The sequence below is a fragment of the Rhincodon typus genome, chromosome 8 (genome assembly GCF_021869965.1).
Source record: "Rhincodon typus isolate 14 chromosome 8, sRhiTyp1.1, whole genome shotgun sequence".
Taxonomy (NCBI): domain Eukaryota; kingdom Metazoa; phylum Chordata; class Chondrichthyes; order Orectolobiformes; family Rhincodontidae; genus Rhincodon; species Rhincodon typus.
Window position 1 is genome coordinate 25273198 of NC_063339.1, and position 16001 is coordinate 25289198.

Sequence of the window (16001 nt, forward strand, 5' to 3'; positions counted from 1 at the left end):
ACCTACTCAGTGGAACTGTATTATAGCCAATGCAAGTTAGTGTTTTAGAAATAGCACTCCCTTATTTGTCAATCATGTTGTAGCCAATTCTCATTGCTGGAACACGCGTTATAGCAGAACTGAAGGAGGGCACTATGGAGGACTCGAGCAGTGAGACAATATGGGCAGAGCTCAGAAATAGGAAGGGTGCGGTAACAATGTTGGGATTGTACTATAGGCCTCCCAACAGCGAGAGAGAGATAGAGGCACAAATACGTAGACAGATTATGGAAAGATGTAGGAGCAACAGGGTGGTGGTGATGGGAGATTTTAATTTTCCCAACATTGGGATTCACTTAGTGTTAGGGGTTTAGACGGAGCAGAATTTGTAAGGAGCATCCAGGAGGGTTTTCTAGAACAGTATGTAAGTAGTCCAACTCGGGAAGGGGCCATACTGGACCTGGTGTTGGGGAATGAGCCCGGCCAGGTGGTTGAAGTTTCAGTAGGGGATTATTTTGGGAATAGTGATCACAATTCCATAAGTTTTAGAATACTGATGGACAAAGACAAGAGTGGTCCTAAAGGAAGAGTGCTGAACTGGGAGAAGGCCAACTATAGCAAAATTTGGCAGGAGCTGGGGAATGTGGATTGGGAGCAGCTGTTTGAGGGTAAATCCATATTTGATATGTGGGAGGCTTTTAAAAGAGAGGTTGATCAGAGTGCAGGACAGACATGTCCCTGTGAAAATGAGGGATAGAAAGGGCAAGATTAGGGAACCATGGATGACAGTCTCACAATTTCACCTATCAAAGAGGAAAAAGGAAGCATACATAAAGGTCTAGGCAACTGAAAACAGATGAAGCTTTGGAAGAATATCGGGAAAGTAAGATCAATCTGAAACGAGGAATTAAGAGGGCTAAAAGGGGTCATGAAATATCTTTAGCAAACAGGGTTAAGGAAAATCCCAAAGCTTTTTATTCATACATAAAGGAGCAAGAGGGTAACTAGAGAAAGGGTTGGCCCGCTCAATGACAAAGGAGGGAAGTTATGCGAGGAGTCAGAGAAAATGAGTGAGATTCTTAATGAGTACTTTGCGTTGGTATTCATTGAGGAGAGGGACATGACGGATGTTGAGGTTATGGATAGACGTTTGATTACTCTAGGTCAAGTCAGCAGGAGGGGGAAAGTGTTGGGTATTCTAAAAGGCATTAGGGTGGACGAGTCCCCAGGTCCGGATGGGATTTATCCCAGGTTACTGAGGGAAGCAAGCGAGGAAATAGCTGGGGCCTTAACAGATATATTTGCAGCATCCTTGAGCACGGGTGAGGTCCCAGAGGACTGGAGAATTGCTAATGTTGTCCCCTTGTTTAAGGAGGGTAGCAAGGATAACCCAGGTAATTATAGACTGGTGAGCCTGACGTCAGTGGTGGGGAAGCTGCTGGAGAAGATACTGAGGGATAGGATCTGTTTACATTTGGAAGAAAATGGGCTTATTAGCGATAGGCAGCATGGTTTTGCGCAGGGAAGGTCATGTCTTACCAACTTGATAGAATTCTTTGAGGAAGTGACAAAGTTGATAGATGAGGGAAGGGCTGTAGATGTCATATACATGGACTTCAGTAAGGCGTTTGATAAGGTTCCCCATGGTAGGCTGATGGAGAAAGTGAAGTCGCACGGGGTCCAGGGTGTACCAGCTAGATGGATAGAGAACTGGCTGGTCAACAGGAGACAGAGTTGTAGTGGAAGGGAGTTTGTCAAAATGGAGAACTGTGACCAGTGGTGTTCCACAGGGATCCGTGTTGGGACCACTGCTGTTTGTGATATACATAAATGATCTGGAAGAAGGTATAGATGGTCTGATTAGCAAGTTTGGAGATGACACTAAGATTGGTGGAGTAGCAGATAGTGAAGGGGACTGTCAGAGAATGCAGCAGAATATAGATTGATTGGAGAGTTGGGCGGAGAAATGGCAGATGGAGTTTAATCCAGGCAAATGTGAGGTGATGCATTTTGGAAGATCCAATTCAAGGGCAAACTATACGGTAAATGGAAAAGCCCTGAGGAAAACTGATGCACAGAGAGATCTGGGTGTTCAGGTCCATTGTACCCTGAAGGTGGCAACGCAGGTCGTTAGAGTGGTCAAAAAGGCATACGGCATGCTTTCATTCATCAGACGGGGTATTGAGTACAAGAATTGGCAGGTCACGTTACAGTTGTATAGGACTTTGGTTCGACCACATTTGGAATACTGCGTACAGTTCTGGTCGCCACATTACCAAAAGGATGTGGATGCTTTGGAGAGGGTGCAGAGGAGGTTCACCAGGACGTTGCCTGGTATGGAGGGCGCTAGCTATGAAGAGAGGTTGAGTAGATTAGGATTATTTACACTAGAAAGACGGAGGTTGAGGGGGGACCTGATTGAGGTCTACAAAAATCATGAGGGGTATAGACAGGGTGGATAGCAAGAAGCTTTTTCCCCCCAGAGAGGGGGACTCAATTACTAGGGGTCATGATTTCAAGGTGAGAGGGGAAAAAGTTTAAGGGAGATATGCGTGGAAAGTTCTTTATGCAGAGGGTGGTGGGTGCCTGGAACGCGTTGCCAGTGGAGGTGGTAGAGGCGGGCACAATAGCGTCATTTAAGATGTATCTGTCTAGATACATGAATGGGCAGGGAGCAGAGGGATACAGATCCTTGGAAAATAGGCGACAGGTTTAGAGAGAGTATCTGGATCGGCGTAGGCTTGGAGGGCTGAAGGACCTGTTCCTGTGCTGTAATTGTCTTTGTTCTTTGTTTTAACTCTCTGTATTTTATATCATGATTCTCTATCTCCCTTTCTTTCTCCTTTTCTCTCTCCTGAATCTCTCGCTTGGGCTTTTTCCTCTCTGAATTGCTCAGGTTTATTCTCCTCTCTCTGAAGATCAAGTTCAAGTGTATTCATTTCCATCTCCTGCTTTTTCATTTCAATGTTCTTCTTCTCTATCTTACACTGTTCAAACTATAATTGAATCTCTGCTAACTCAACCAAATCACCGTATATCTACTCCCTCATGTATTTCCACCAGTCTATATCATTTGTCAAAATTTCACTCACCTGTGCCTTCTTGGCACTGGCTGGCAATTTGATTTGTGATTTAAGCACCAATTTTATCTGTCTGGCTTTTGTTACCTCCTTTAAATCTATCACAGATACCTCTTTACATACAAAAGACAAAATCCCAATTAGACCACCAAGGTGATCATTTTGCCTGTCTGACTGCTATGCAGGACAAAGGCAATTCACACCAGATTTCATCACTGACAGAAAATAGTGTAATATTTAATTTTAACAATGGCAGAGAAAGCAAGTATTTCTAATCTACTGCTATGTGATCTAAACCAACTCCTTCAAAAGGCCAAAATACACAGACACAGTCATGATTAAGACAGACAATTTGATACACAATACAGGTGGACAATGAATAAAAACAGGGTAAAGCAAAAAAGATTAAAAAAAGTCCAGATTTCATGAGCAAATTAAATGCTCTTACACAGTTCCTCTCAATCTGTGGCACTGATTACACACTGCTTTCTGGAAGGCAATGGTCATTCTTCACTTTCTGAAGAAGGGTCTAGGCCCGAAATGTCAGCCTTCCTGCTCCTCTGATGCTGCTTGGCCTGCTGTGTTCATCCAGCTCTATACCTTGTTATCTCGGTCATTCTTCACTGATGGTTTATATGCCAGACAGAGGTCTTTTGTTAGCATTTTTTGTTTTAATCTTTCTTGGTTGTTTTTTGGTCAGTTCCCTCACACTGAGCAAAGGGGAAGAGAGATGTTTTCAATTTACTGGGTCTAGAGGTGTCCAGCTGCTCTGCAGGTCAGATTTGCAGCAAAACTGCAGCTCGATCAATCTGGGGGCTATTGTCAGGTTGTTTTTCTTAAATGCAAAATCCAGATGCCACTCTCAAAGAAACACCTTCACCGCTTCAAAACGTAATGTTTACCATAGCTAAAAATATATACCACTTGATTTTTCCAAGTTGCAAAATTCTCCTAGTTTCTCAGCCAAATACAAAGCCAACTTCCATTTCAGTTTACAGCCCAAATGGAAAAACAAATGTGGCCCATTACAGATTATCAAAATACATTAGTAATAAAGAAAGCATATTAACCAGCTATTTTACTATGAGCTTGCAGTGTTCACCTGTAAATGAGGCCAGGATGCTTCCAGCATTGGTTCATCTTCTTCTGGATCAAACTCTGAAGATTCTGACGGTGGAAGCGTCCTAAATATATTGAAAGAAACCTATAACAAGATAGAGTACTAAATTAAATGCTGAATTCTCTCCTTTCAACCCCATCCAATGCATTCTGACTAAGAGTTATGTACTGACAATATGCCATTTCAATAAGTTCATTGTGTTTCTCCAAATTCCAAGTAATACAGGAAAACTGAATGGTGTATTAAAAATCACAGCCAATGGAAAATTATGGAAAGAATTCAGACAGTTCACGTGTCGAGAATAAAGTATGTGGGAAACTCTGAATACCAAGCATTAACTAATATTTGGATAATCAAAGTTTTCTGAAGGTTTATGCCAGGTTTTCTGATCAAATACACCAGATCAAATATATCTGATTTATTCACAGTGCTTAGAATGAAGTGCCTGCATGCCGGTAGATGTATTAACGTATAAAATGGATATAATATAATAAAGTGCATTGCCATCCTTCGCCCTCAACAGCAAGCAATTTTCATGCTCAACAGTATATGTCTCTCAAAGAGAAAATAAAGAAAAAAAACAAAGAAATGTAAATCGTCTAAAGAAAATTTTAGACAAAGTAAAAAGAGAACTAGAGATGCCCAAATGAAGCCAAGGTCAGTTTGGATACTATCAACTGGATGCACTACACCAATTTTCTTAGGTTTCTTTGCGAGTATCTCTCAAACCTATGGCTTCTATCGCCTAGAAAAACAGGTCAGTAGGTGCATGATGCACCATCACTTTCAAGTGACGCAGCTTCCCAACTGGGGACATCTATTACATTCCTTCACAAGCACATGTTCAAACTTCTTGAACCCAATCCCACAGCTTTATGGAAGCACCTCACTAGATGAACTGCAGTGGTTCAATAAAAGGAGTTTACAACCATCTTCTCAGATGCAATTAGGAATGGTCTTTAAAAGCTGGTCTTGCTAGTGATGCCAAATTTTAAGTATAAATAATTTTAAAATATTGCAGCCATCCAACAAAATTCACCGTTGCACGTGGGAGTAACACTCAAGTGAAATACCACAGCTCATTCGGTCTTGGAATCAGATACTAAAAACATAGAGGGGGAAAATTGTGTAACAGGATTGGAAATGCACAATGGTGTTGATCAAAATATCATGATAGACAGAAGACAAATTTTAGACTGCTTATTTAAGTGAAAACTATACCAGCTGAAGGAATACTGGTAAATGGGACTAGATTAATTTAGGATGTCTGGTCGGTATGGACAAGTTTCCGTGCTGTACATCTCTATGATTCACTACTTCACTTCTAATGCATTCCAGAAGTAAACTCCTTAGTTTTGTACGCATTAGTAGTAAACACCAGCTGGAATTTTCAAGACAATCAAAAAGTTCCATATAAAATAAACAATTAAGTTTTAGAACACTGTTAAAGATCCACTTCAAAAGACTTCAATCTAATTTAAAATTACCTTGTGCTGAAATGGGTTGAGCAACTTAAACAGCACAGGATGTGTTCTTCACCACAATTTGAATTAACAGATAAAAGAAAGAGCAGGAAGCATTTGTCATTTGGTTTGTTTTCCCACTGTAGATCAAACCATGTAAATATTTAGCCAGATAGGTGGTGGACAGGCTGCATCTCCCAATGTAAATAAACAAAGCAAATGTGTCAATGCTCTTGAATTTTGCACGAGATTTTAAAAGGTCAATAGTACACACGTACTTTAAATGGGTACAATCTTCCAGTTCACTACTACTTTTTATTTACTATCAAGTAAATTTATGCAGTTTAAGTATTCAAAAGAAATTAACTCACGCTCAGACTGACATCGCGAAAAAAAAACTTTGTACTTCAAAACCATTGAGAATGACCTCACCCAGGAATTAAAAAGCATTCCAAAAAGATTTTTAAAAAATCATTTTTAAAAACTTGACTGCTTTGTCTACATAAAAGCATCACTAGCATGGTTCCAACATAAATGGACTGTGACCAATTGGAGCAAATCGCTGATACATTCAATTAACCAATATGACTCAAACACCTGGATTGGACAGAATAAAGGATCAAAGTTCTCATTCCTATTAATATCTAATGAAAACGTAAATATAAAGACCAGATGATCAACTGAAACGCCCGCCATGGAAATCGATTATCAACAGTTACTGTTTGAGTATATTCCTGGAGAACCACCACTTGGGACAGGTTACCAGGGCACTGCAGGCATTCTTGCAGTCACGCCATAGCATTTTCAGGAAAAGTAAAGAAAAATTAAGCAACTCTATTCATCAGTAACATTGCACAATACAGTAATATGCCAACTGACTAAACAACTCATACTTATATTGTACTTTCAACATTGGAAAAGATACAACAGAACTTTACCGGCTGTTAAACCTGACAAAATTAGTCACCGGGCCAAAGGAAACATTGGGACAAGATACTAAAAGCTTAACCAAAGGTTTTAAAGGAGGGTCTTAAAAAGAGAAAAAAATGTGAGTGCAGCAAAGAGATATAGAAAGTGTTATCCAGTGACAACGGTCTATAAAGGTTGCAGGTATGGGCATCAGTGGTGGGACAAAGTCCTTGAGTTGGAGTCTGTGATACAGAAGAGCAGGAGTTTTAATTTCATGGAAAATTGGCAGCATTGAAGGAGAGAAGAATAGAGGGGTACATGGTAATGCAGGGGCTTTGAACAAGAGAATGATAGCTAAAAACTGAGGCATTTGTGCACGTTGTGGATCAGGAACACTGTCCATTTCAGGATAATGATAGCACAGCAACGAGCTCGCTTATAAAGGGTAAATGAATGAGTGGCTGGCTAAAACAGCAATTAAATAACCGAGTCTGGATGCAACAAAAGCACACTTTAGGGTTCCAACAGCAGGTATGCTGACGTGGGAACATTACACCTCAAGTGACAGAGACAAGTGATCTTATGGAGACAGAAGTAGGGTGGTCTTTGCAAAGGACTAAGAGCTTGTGACAGAGGGTGTAGCTCAAGATCCAAAGTTTAATTGTAGAAAATTGCAGCTCATACAGGATTCTCAGGTAAACAAGCTGACAATGCTAAGACAGCGGAGTCAAGAAAATAGTTGCAAGGTAGAGTTGGGTGCCATTGGTACACCTGTGGAACTGGACATCAATTTTACTGACGCCAAACAACTTATAAATAAGAAATGAAGGGTCCTATCAGTCGATGGTCACTTACTTTTCCTGATCTACTTTACCATTCTAAATTTTTCCATATCTTTCACTAATGAGGAGTATGATCAAAGGTGTATAATGCATTATCATTTTTAGAAAGTCTTTTTTGATAAAGTGTCCGAAAGTCAATTTGAAGAAGTGACAAAATACATCAGTTCCAAGAGAGCTTGTGACTCTAGTATAATACCTGAGAGAACATTTGTAGCATTGATGGGTAAAATACTGTTAGGATGACGAATGGTGGAGCATTAAACACATTAAGGCAGTTAATTTAATCTCAACTTCAGAACAGAAAGTTCAAAGTTTTAGTTCAGAAGAACCTAGAGTTCAATTCAGAAGACAGAAGTTTCTCCTGGAGGAGTGGGTGGGGGAGGCTCCTTGGATTTAATGGAGCCAGAACTGTGGGTAGGTGCAAGAATTTAAGGGTTTTACTGGAGACAAAGTCATCAAACACAAGTGATGGAGAAATTGAATTGACTTGACAAGTTGTAGATATATTGTAACAAAGGAAGGGCCAAAGGGTAGTTAGAAATTTTAAAACTCCCAACTAAGTCATTAACAAGAATATCTTTAAAGAAATATTACGTAGAAAAACATCCCACTGCAGATCACAGCACGGTAATAAAGGCAAAAATTGCATCATGATATAAAGGTAAGATCCAGAGGGCTAACCAAAAGCTTGGTTAAAGAAAACTTGTAAGGGTGACCTCCAAAGGAAGGAGAAGCATCAGACCGATTAGGAAGGGTATTGCAGAGTTGGGCCTTGATGGCATGTGTCATCCCAACAATGGTAAGGACAATAGAGGACAAGAGGCAGAAAAGGCTAAACTCAAAAGAAAATAGATAGGTGATGAGGGTTTGTAGGGCAAGCATTTACCATTTTAACTACTTCAGGGTATGTTTGTTCTGTCAAGACTCCTCGACCCACTGCAACAAAGTCCACCAGTTCATTAAGGGTAGAGCGCTTGTACTCCTTCATTTTAAGATCTGATAGTGAATCCATGAAGTCAAATACAACGCAACACTGTTGCAATTTCTTCTGGAAGAGCAATGCCTTTTCAGTCGTGGAAACGTCTGGAAGAGGGGTGAGAAACAGACTAAATTTAGAATAAGTGATTAATAGCAATTTGCCCAGTTGAGAGCACTAATACTTTCATTTTTGAACACAGTTTGAATTGCAAAACAATTTTTATTAGTGCAAGCATAATGTTAGCATCCTAATCAAACAAATCAGCAGAAAAGAAATTCAGCAAGATAATTCTAGGGTGATATACCAGTTAGCTCAGCAAAATACAGACAGTATCTGAATCTTACACCTACACAGCAAGAAAAACAGTATAAAGACATCCAGTTTACTCCCACTGTTCAAGATTAACACGCTCTCTTCAAAATCCCTTTCCCGCTAAAAAGTGGGCTTAAATTCTATGTTAAACTTCACAAGCTTTACTCAAAAATGCTCAAGTGGTACCCGAGGTAACACTCTATAGTAATGTTCCCAAAGAAACCACTGCCCCATGAGATATATGGAACCCTATAAAAACAAATTTATACAGATGTTATTCCAAACTTCAGCCATAAGAGGGCAGACACGACAATAAAAAATGTTGATTAGTAACGCCCTTTCAAGTCAATGTTGTCAAATCCAAGTTGTTCTGAATCAAAAAGAAAATGACAAGTAACCCAGTATGGCTTCTGCCATAAACCTAGAACTATTCTTGTATTTTGACTCCTTTACCTTCTATATTATTTCATCCAGCTTCAATAATTTGATTTCAATGAAACACCATAGTACACAAGGTTTTATTTAAAAGTCTCTATCCCAATTGGAACTGGAGAAAATTTCCCACTATACAAATTTAAAATGTTCCCTCTCCAAATCATATTGGCATCTGTGGATCATGCATTTGCCAACATCTAGAGCTAAAATATACTTACTTTGATTTCCCAGGGTAGGCACCACCTGGGCTGCTACCTGTTCACATTGTCCATTGATAGAATTGAAGAATTCTATGTGGGACTCAATGTAGCAGCTCTCGGTGTTGCCTACCCCAGTGAATTGAGAAGTGGACAAGGAGTGACAAGCGGACTTATTTCACAACAATAATAACGTTCAAACGTTGTGGTATCTTATCCTATACCTGGTTTTAATAGAAAGGCTGGCAACACATTTTGCCATAATCTTAACCATTGTTTATGAAATACTAATATACTGATTAAAATCATTTGTTCACCCTTCCAATTATTTTACAACCGAATTCAGCCTGGCAGCGACAGAAGCCCTCATGGTTTTGACATGGGGTCAGCAGCACTCTTGCTCCTGCCAGCTCTGCATAAAAATAACGAAAATTTACTTTGTTGATTGCAGCCTTCGACAGTTTCTTGAAGGACACGTGCAGATGGTTCAGTACTGGCTTAGCTCACAGCAACCCAATATTGTTAGAGGGCCTTCACATAGATGCTAGCTCCTCAGCATATTGTAATAAATCTAATAAGCCTTTTTACTCTTTATTATTCATTGACCTTGGGTGCCTACATCAATATGATAAGTGCTGCAATTTCATTTCAAGTGGCGTTTCTTGACTGGAATGGGTGCCAAGCCATAAATGCAGACATTTTGAAAGTGGGATTAGCAGTGATTTCCAAATCGTCTTGGTCAGCAGAGCCCAAAATTTATTGTACCTGTAAATTATTTAAACATTGATGCCCATTATTCTAAAACACATAGAAAAATAGGCAGGCATTGAAATTTAAATTCTACACAAATTCCACTGCTATCTAACATACACAATAACTCTCCACAATTACCTGTTGTGAGAAAGATTATCCCACTGTGCGCTTGATCAATAAGCCACCACAGATACATAAACAATATTGTAAACCATTCTTTTCACATAGATCATACATGATATAACCAATACCAACATTTGTTTACAATTCAATGGTATGCATTGTACACAAATTTCAGTAACATTTCTGAACCTTTAATTATATGCAATGGAACTACAACTTAATTCCATGTTGTTTAAAATCACTAAGTGCCTCTTGTCATCATACTAAGAGCACTATAAAAGCTTTTTTAAACACCAGGTGTAAAACCCAACCTTCCCTTGTTAGTCAAAGTTAATAACTAGATATTTAATCTGAGATCACTAACAAGGAGGGGCCAGGAACATAAAAAGATAGGCTGCAGTATTAAACAGAATTTTCACAATGCAAACCACTGATCGTGATCGAGTTTGTTGATTTCAGCCAAAACAATCAGCATTTTACACTTGTCACTTTCTCGTTTGAATGAACCAAAGCAACTTTTGTTCTGCCTCCTGTAGAACTTGCTTTTATTAAAGGAATATCTTTTGATATAGACAGACAGTAAGCAGATAAAATTACAGCAGATAGAATATATCATGGGAGGGAAGCTGAAGTCATTCCTTCATACTCAAGGAATACAATTCGGCATATTCATAAAAGTGATCAGATGTTGTGGAAGAGCAATGGGAATAAGAAATAAGAAATTGCTGGAAAAACTCAGGTCTGGCAGCTTCTGTGGACAGAAAGCAGAGTTAACCTTTCAAGTCCAGTGACTCTTCTTCAGAAGGCTCTGAAAGTGCACAGTAAAATAAGATAGAGTCAGCGTAGAATTCTTTGAGGTGGTAATGAGCAAGTTAGACAAAGGAGAGCCAATGGACATGATTTACTTGGATTTCCAGAAGGCCTTTGACAAAGTGCTGCACGGGAGGCTTCTAAAATAAAGCAACAGCCCAGTGCTAGGGGCAAGGGTGACTGACAGAAGCAGGGACAGGTTGGGGCAGCATGGTGGCTCAGTAGTTAGAAACCACTGCCTCACAGCACCAGGAACCCGGGTTCAATTCCAGCCTCAGGTGACTGTCCATGTGCAGTCTGCATGGATTTCCTCCAGATGCTCCAGTTTCCTCCCACAGTCCAAAGATGTGCAGATTAGGTGACTGGCCATGCTAAATTGCCCATACTGTCCAGGGATGTGTAGGTGAGGTGGATTAGCCATGGGAAATGCAAGGTTAGGGTGAGTGGGGGGAGGTGGTGGTTGTGATGGTGGGTGAGAGTCTGGGTGGGAGTGTTGGTGTGGACTTGTTGGGCTGAACGGCCTATGAGGATTCTATGAGGAGATAAAGGGTTTCAGGATGGTAGCTAGTGACTAGTCGAGTTCCAAAGAGGTCCATTTTGGGACTATAAGTATTTATGTTATGAATTAATGATCTGGATGAAGAAATTGAGGGCATTGTTGCTAAGTTTGCAGATGACACAAAGATAGGTGGAGGGGCAGGTAGTGGTGAGGAAGTGGGGAGGCTGCAGAAGGACTTGGACATGCTAGACAAGTGGGCAAAGTGGCAGATGACATACAAGTGTGGCAAAGTGAGAGCTTATACATTTTCATAAGAAGAATAGACATGTAGACTATTTTCTAAGTGGGGAAAGGTTTTATAAATCTGAAGGGCAAAGGGACTTGGGAGTATTAGTTCAGAATTCTCTTAAGGTTAACATGCAGGTTCAGTTGGCGGTTGAAGGCAAATGCAACGTGCATTCATTTCAAGGCAGCTAGAAAATAAGAGCAGAGATGTACTGCTGAGGCTGTAGAAGGCTCTGATCAGACAGCAGTTGGCATACAGTGAGCAGTTTTAGGCCGTGATCTAAGGGAAAATGTTCTGGCGTTGGAGGGGTTCCACAAGAAGTTTCCAAGAATAAGCCTGGGATGAAAGGCTTGTCATATGAGGAGCGGTTGAGGACTCTAGGTCTGTACTCAGTTTAGAAGGATGTTGGGTTGGGAGGTGGGGGCAAGTGGTTCTGGTTCTGATTGAAACTGAGAATACGGAGCGATCCGGATGGAGAGAACATGAAGATACTAGGACCCAGGACATAGTCTCAGGTGAAGGAATGACCCTTTAGAACTGAGCTGAGGAATTTCTTCACAGATTGGTGACACAATGGAACTCATTGCCACAGAGGGTAGTGGAGTCTAGGTTGCTGCGTGTATTCGAGACAGAGATAGATAGATTCTTGGTTAGTGAGAGGATTAAGGGTTACAGGAAGAAGGCAGGAGAATGGCATCGAGAAACATCAGCCATGATCAAATGGCAAAGCGACTTGATGGGCTGAATTGCCTATTTCTGCTTCTATATCCAATGGTCTCATGATTTAATGGCAAAATATTTGAGACATTGACTGGCCTTCTCTTCCTATGCATCAGTGCTGGAGAGTCGCTAGTCGAGGAACTTGTAGCACTAGAGGACAAAAGAGAAAATTCCTCAAATAAATTGCTCAGCGATCATTAAATTCTGCATCACATGTTTGATCCAGGTTCTTTACTGCTAATTAACTCCAGCCTTGCACATGAATATGGATGGGCTCATTCAGCCCTCAAACTTGCTCTGTCATTTAATTTGAAGGCAGTACTCTGCTAAGTAGCTACTTTATTCCTAAAATAGGGAGTGAAGAGAAAAGCTTGTCCCACTGATTTCTGTTGGAGCGCAAATGCACAGATGGTAGGTGACAAATGAAAAAAAACTAGACTCTAATCAAATGGCCTGCCATGACAAAGACAGGCAAGATTCATAGTTGAAAGTACTAGATAGTAAACAGCACAAGTGGACTACTGAGGAAGAGAACAAACTGGGGAGGAAATTGAAGCAAGGTTAAAATATCTTCAGAAATTGAGTTAACCACAAAGATTTCTGTATTCAACTCTGCCATCAACTATCCAATTTATGCGTATTAGAATTTTAGGTAACTATGCAATTTGAGCATTTATAAATCATTATTTGTTCTGCTGTGAATGGAAGCTAAAAGTGAAACATTGGGCAAATGAATAAACTCAGTTTTACTGATTTCAATGCACAAAAAAGTTGAAGTAACAGCTGCCATCAAACAAGTAATTATGGAGCACGGTTCAGCCATACCTCATTACATATGGTAACAGATTCACAGCTGATAACTACAGCTGCTCAGTTTATCCAGAGACTTTTCTCAGAGGTAATTATGTCAGTAAACATACCTTTCTAACCTTTTGATTGGATGGAGGCTAACCAAACATGTGACTTAACTACAAGAAAACCAGATTTTTTCAAAAATCAGAAATAAAATCTAGGTTCAAATACTTTATTACAGGCTGAAGAATCAGAAACATATATAAAGCTATGCATTTTTGAAATGGTTCATGCATATAAATTATCCCAAATTTACAAATGAAAACACACATGGACCTACCAAAATAATAAGAGCCAGCAAATGCATCCTGACAAATGCCAACGAATCTGCACATGACCATCATTACACTGAACTGATGTACTTCTCAACTTATAAAATTATCACAATGTATTTAGACATTTTCCACATTTAAAACCATATTCTCTTCAAAAATGTAACAAAGTAACTTGCGTTAAGCAATTAAGCGTTTCTAAAAGTGAATCTATAATGGATTATTTCTGCACAGCAAAAGTGGAAGTGACTGATGCACCAAAACTGGAATGTAGTTAACTGTGGACATGCCTGATCACAACCTGTCGTCATTACCACAGTAGGCTACCATTAGCCACTTAAGAAACTCATTTTATAATTGAACTGTTTACTCAGGAACAACAGCTGGTAGGAAGAAATGTTTGAGGATTAATTGTGCAAGCTTCCATCTCGTTTGTTTGGTTAATGGATTTGAAAAACAAATCTGCAGGCTATTTAAACTTATAGGAAGATGAAATGAAAAATCACAAATTTGATTAAAATAGAATCAATGTTTCTTTATTCACTTTCTCAAAAACTGAAGAGCTTGTCTGTAATATGTAGAATCTAGCCACATAATTTTGCTTTCAATTGTTGACAGTTAACATCATTCCAATCAGCTTTACTCAAATTTGATTCAGGGTTCTATAAAACAGCAGATGGAAACTACCGATCCAAACTACTGATGTGATTTCTTCCTGCGTTGTTAACATTCTCGACTCCAATCTCAGACTCTACAGCAGCACCAAGTTGAATGTAGCAATATTAAAACTATTCAAAACAAACAGGATGTCAATGCAGAAAACAAAAACACAAATACTGCAACAATGAAAACAAACAGAAAATAGTGCAAATGTACAACAGTTCATTCAACATCTGTATAGCTAATCTCTTTCGCAATCTAACCAACTGGCTGAACTTTTCACTTGTTGTAATCCTACCTCGTACTAAATGAAAATGGCACCGGGTTAACTAATTACACTTTTATTTCAGTACGTAGTGGCAGTGCAAACATGATTTAGTTTAATTTTTGCATTGAACCATTACCCCCATCCAATCTGGTTCATGAGTGACTCCAATCCTAGACAATGTGGATGAATAAAAAGTGTTCTCAGGACAACATGAGACAGACAAGTAGCGCTGATTTTACACACATCACCTACACATCAAAACAACAATTAAGAAAAAAATTGCAATGTACTTCTAGGTCGGATAGCAGAAGCATAAACTGTAATAGTTGTGAAAGGTTGGATGCTGTGATTGGAACAGATCCTTCACAGATTGGCTTCTAGAAGCCAAACAGCCTTCCATCATATACAGATCATCTGATCAAGTGAAGGATCGTGAACAGCACCAAAAACTCAATTGCAAGAAATTAAAACAGAGCTGTACATTGTTGCATCAAACATGGAAACATACGAGCCTTAACTTGAAAAAAATGGATTGATACAAAAATCCAAAACATACAAAAATCGACCTCTCATTGCCCTCACAAATGTACCTGTCAAACAAATCTTTCCAGGAAAGTTTCGGTTGAAGTGAACACTGCACAAACCACTATGGAGACAAAGTCTTTTGTTCAAGTTAAGGACAGACTCAATTATGTTTGAAGAGTCACTGGACTCCAAACATTAACTCTGCTTTCTTCACACAAATGCAGCCAGACCTGCTGAGTTTCTCCAGCAGATAACACAGTGTGGAGCTGGAGGAACACAGCAGGCCAGGCAGCAACAGAGGAGCAGGAAAGTTGACATTTCAGGTCAGGACACTTCAGAAAAAATTCCATTCTGAAGAAGGGTCCTGACCTGAAACGTCAACTTGCCTGCTCCTCTGATGCTGCCAGACCTGCTGTGTTCCTCCAGCTCCACACAGTTATCTCTGACGCCAACATCGGCAGTTCTTACTATCTGAGTGAGTTTCTCCAGCAATGTGTTTTTGTTTCAGATCTCCACCACCTGTGGTTCTTTGGTTTATTATACTCGATTATTTTATGCGGTACTACTACTATTGGCAAATGGAATAGCTTCTGATCAGATCAAGTAGCCGTAAACTGAGCATTAATGAGGACCTGAGTGCAGCAATGGAATCCGTAGCCTCATGGCCTGGCATACCCCCTCATCTACCACTGCCATCTAGCCAGATTCATTGAATGGTATAGGACAGCATGCTCCGAAACTCTCTGATAAACGGAGGTGCCAACCTAGTGAAGCTGCAACACCAAACTACATGTTGAACAGTAAAACCAGCATGCTGGGGACAGAGCCAGCTAGGAGCTGGAGCAGGCCATCGAGCCCCCTGAAACTGCTATATCGTGGTTCAAGTTATTGTAACCTTGAATCACATTCCCAGTTAC

The 16001-nt window shown here is 39.9% G+C and overlaps 1 protein-coding gene across 1 annotated transcript in view; it reads right to left on the reverse strand.

The window, feature by feature from the left end:
• LOC109929960 (serine/threonine-protein phosphatase 2A 56 kDa regulatory subunit epsilon isoform-like) overlaps positions 1–16001 on the reverse strand; it is a 54232-nt gene that overhangs the window by 13280 nt on the left and 24951 nt on the right. The window contains exons 2-3 of the mRNA XM_048599831.1: positions 8280–8476; positions 4162–4263 (exon numbers count right to left, since the gene is read on the reverse strand). Coding sequence (XP_048455788.1) covers positions 4162–4263; positions 8280–8405 — 228 coding nt within the window. The 5' untranslated portion in view covers positions 8406–8476. The remainder of the gene's footprint in view (positions 1–4161; positions 4264–8279; positions 8477–16001) is intronic.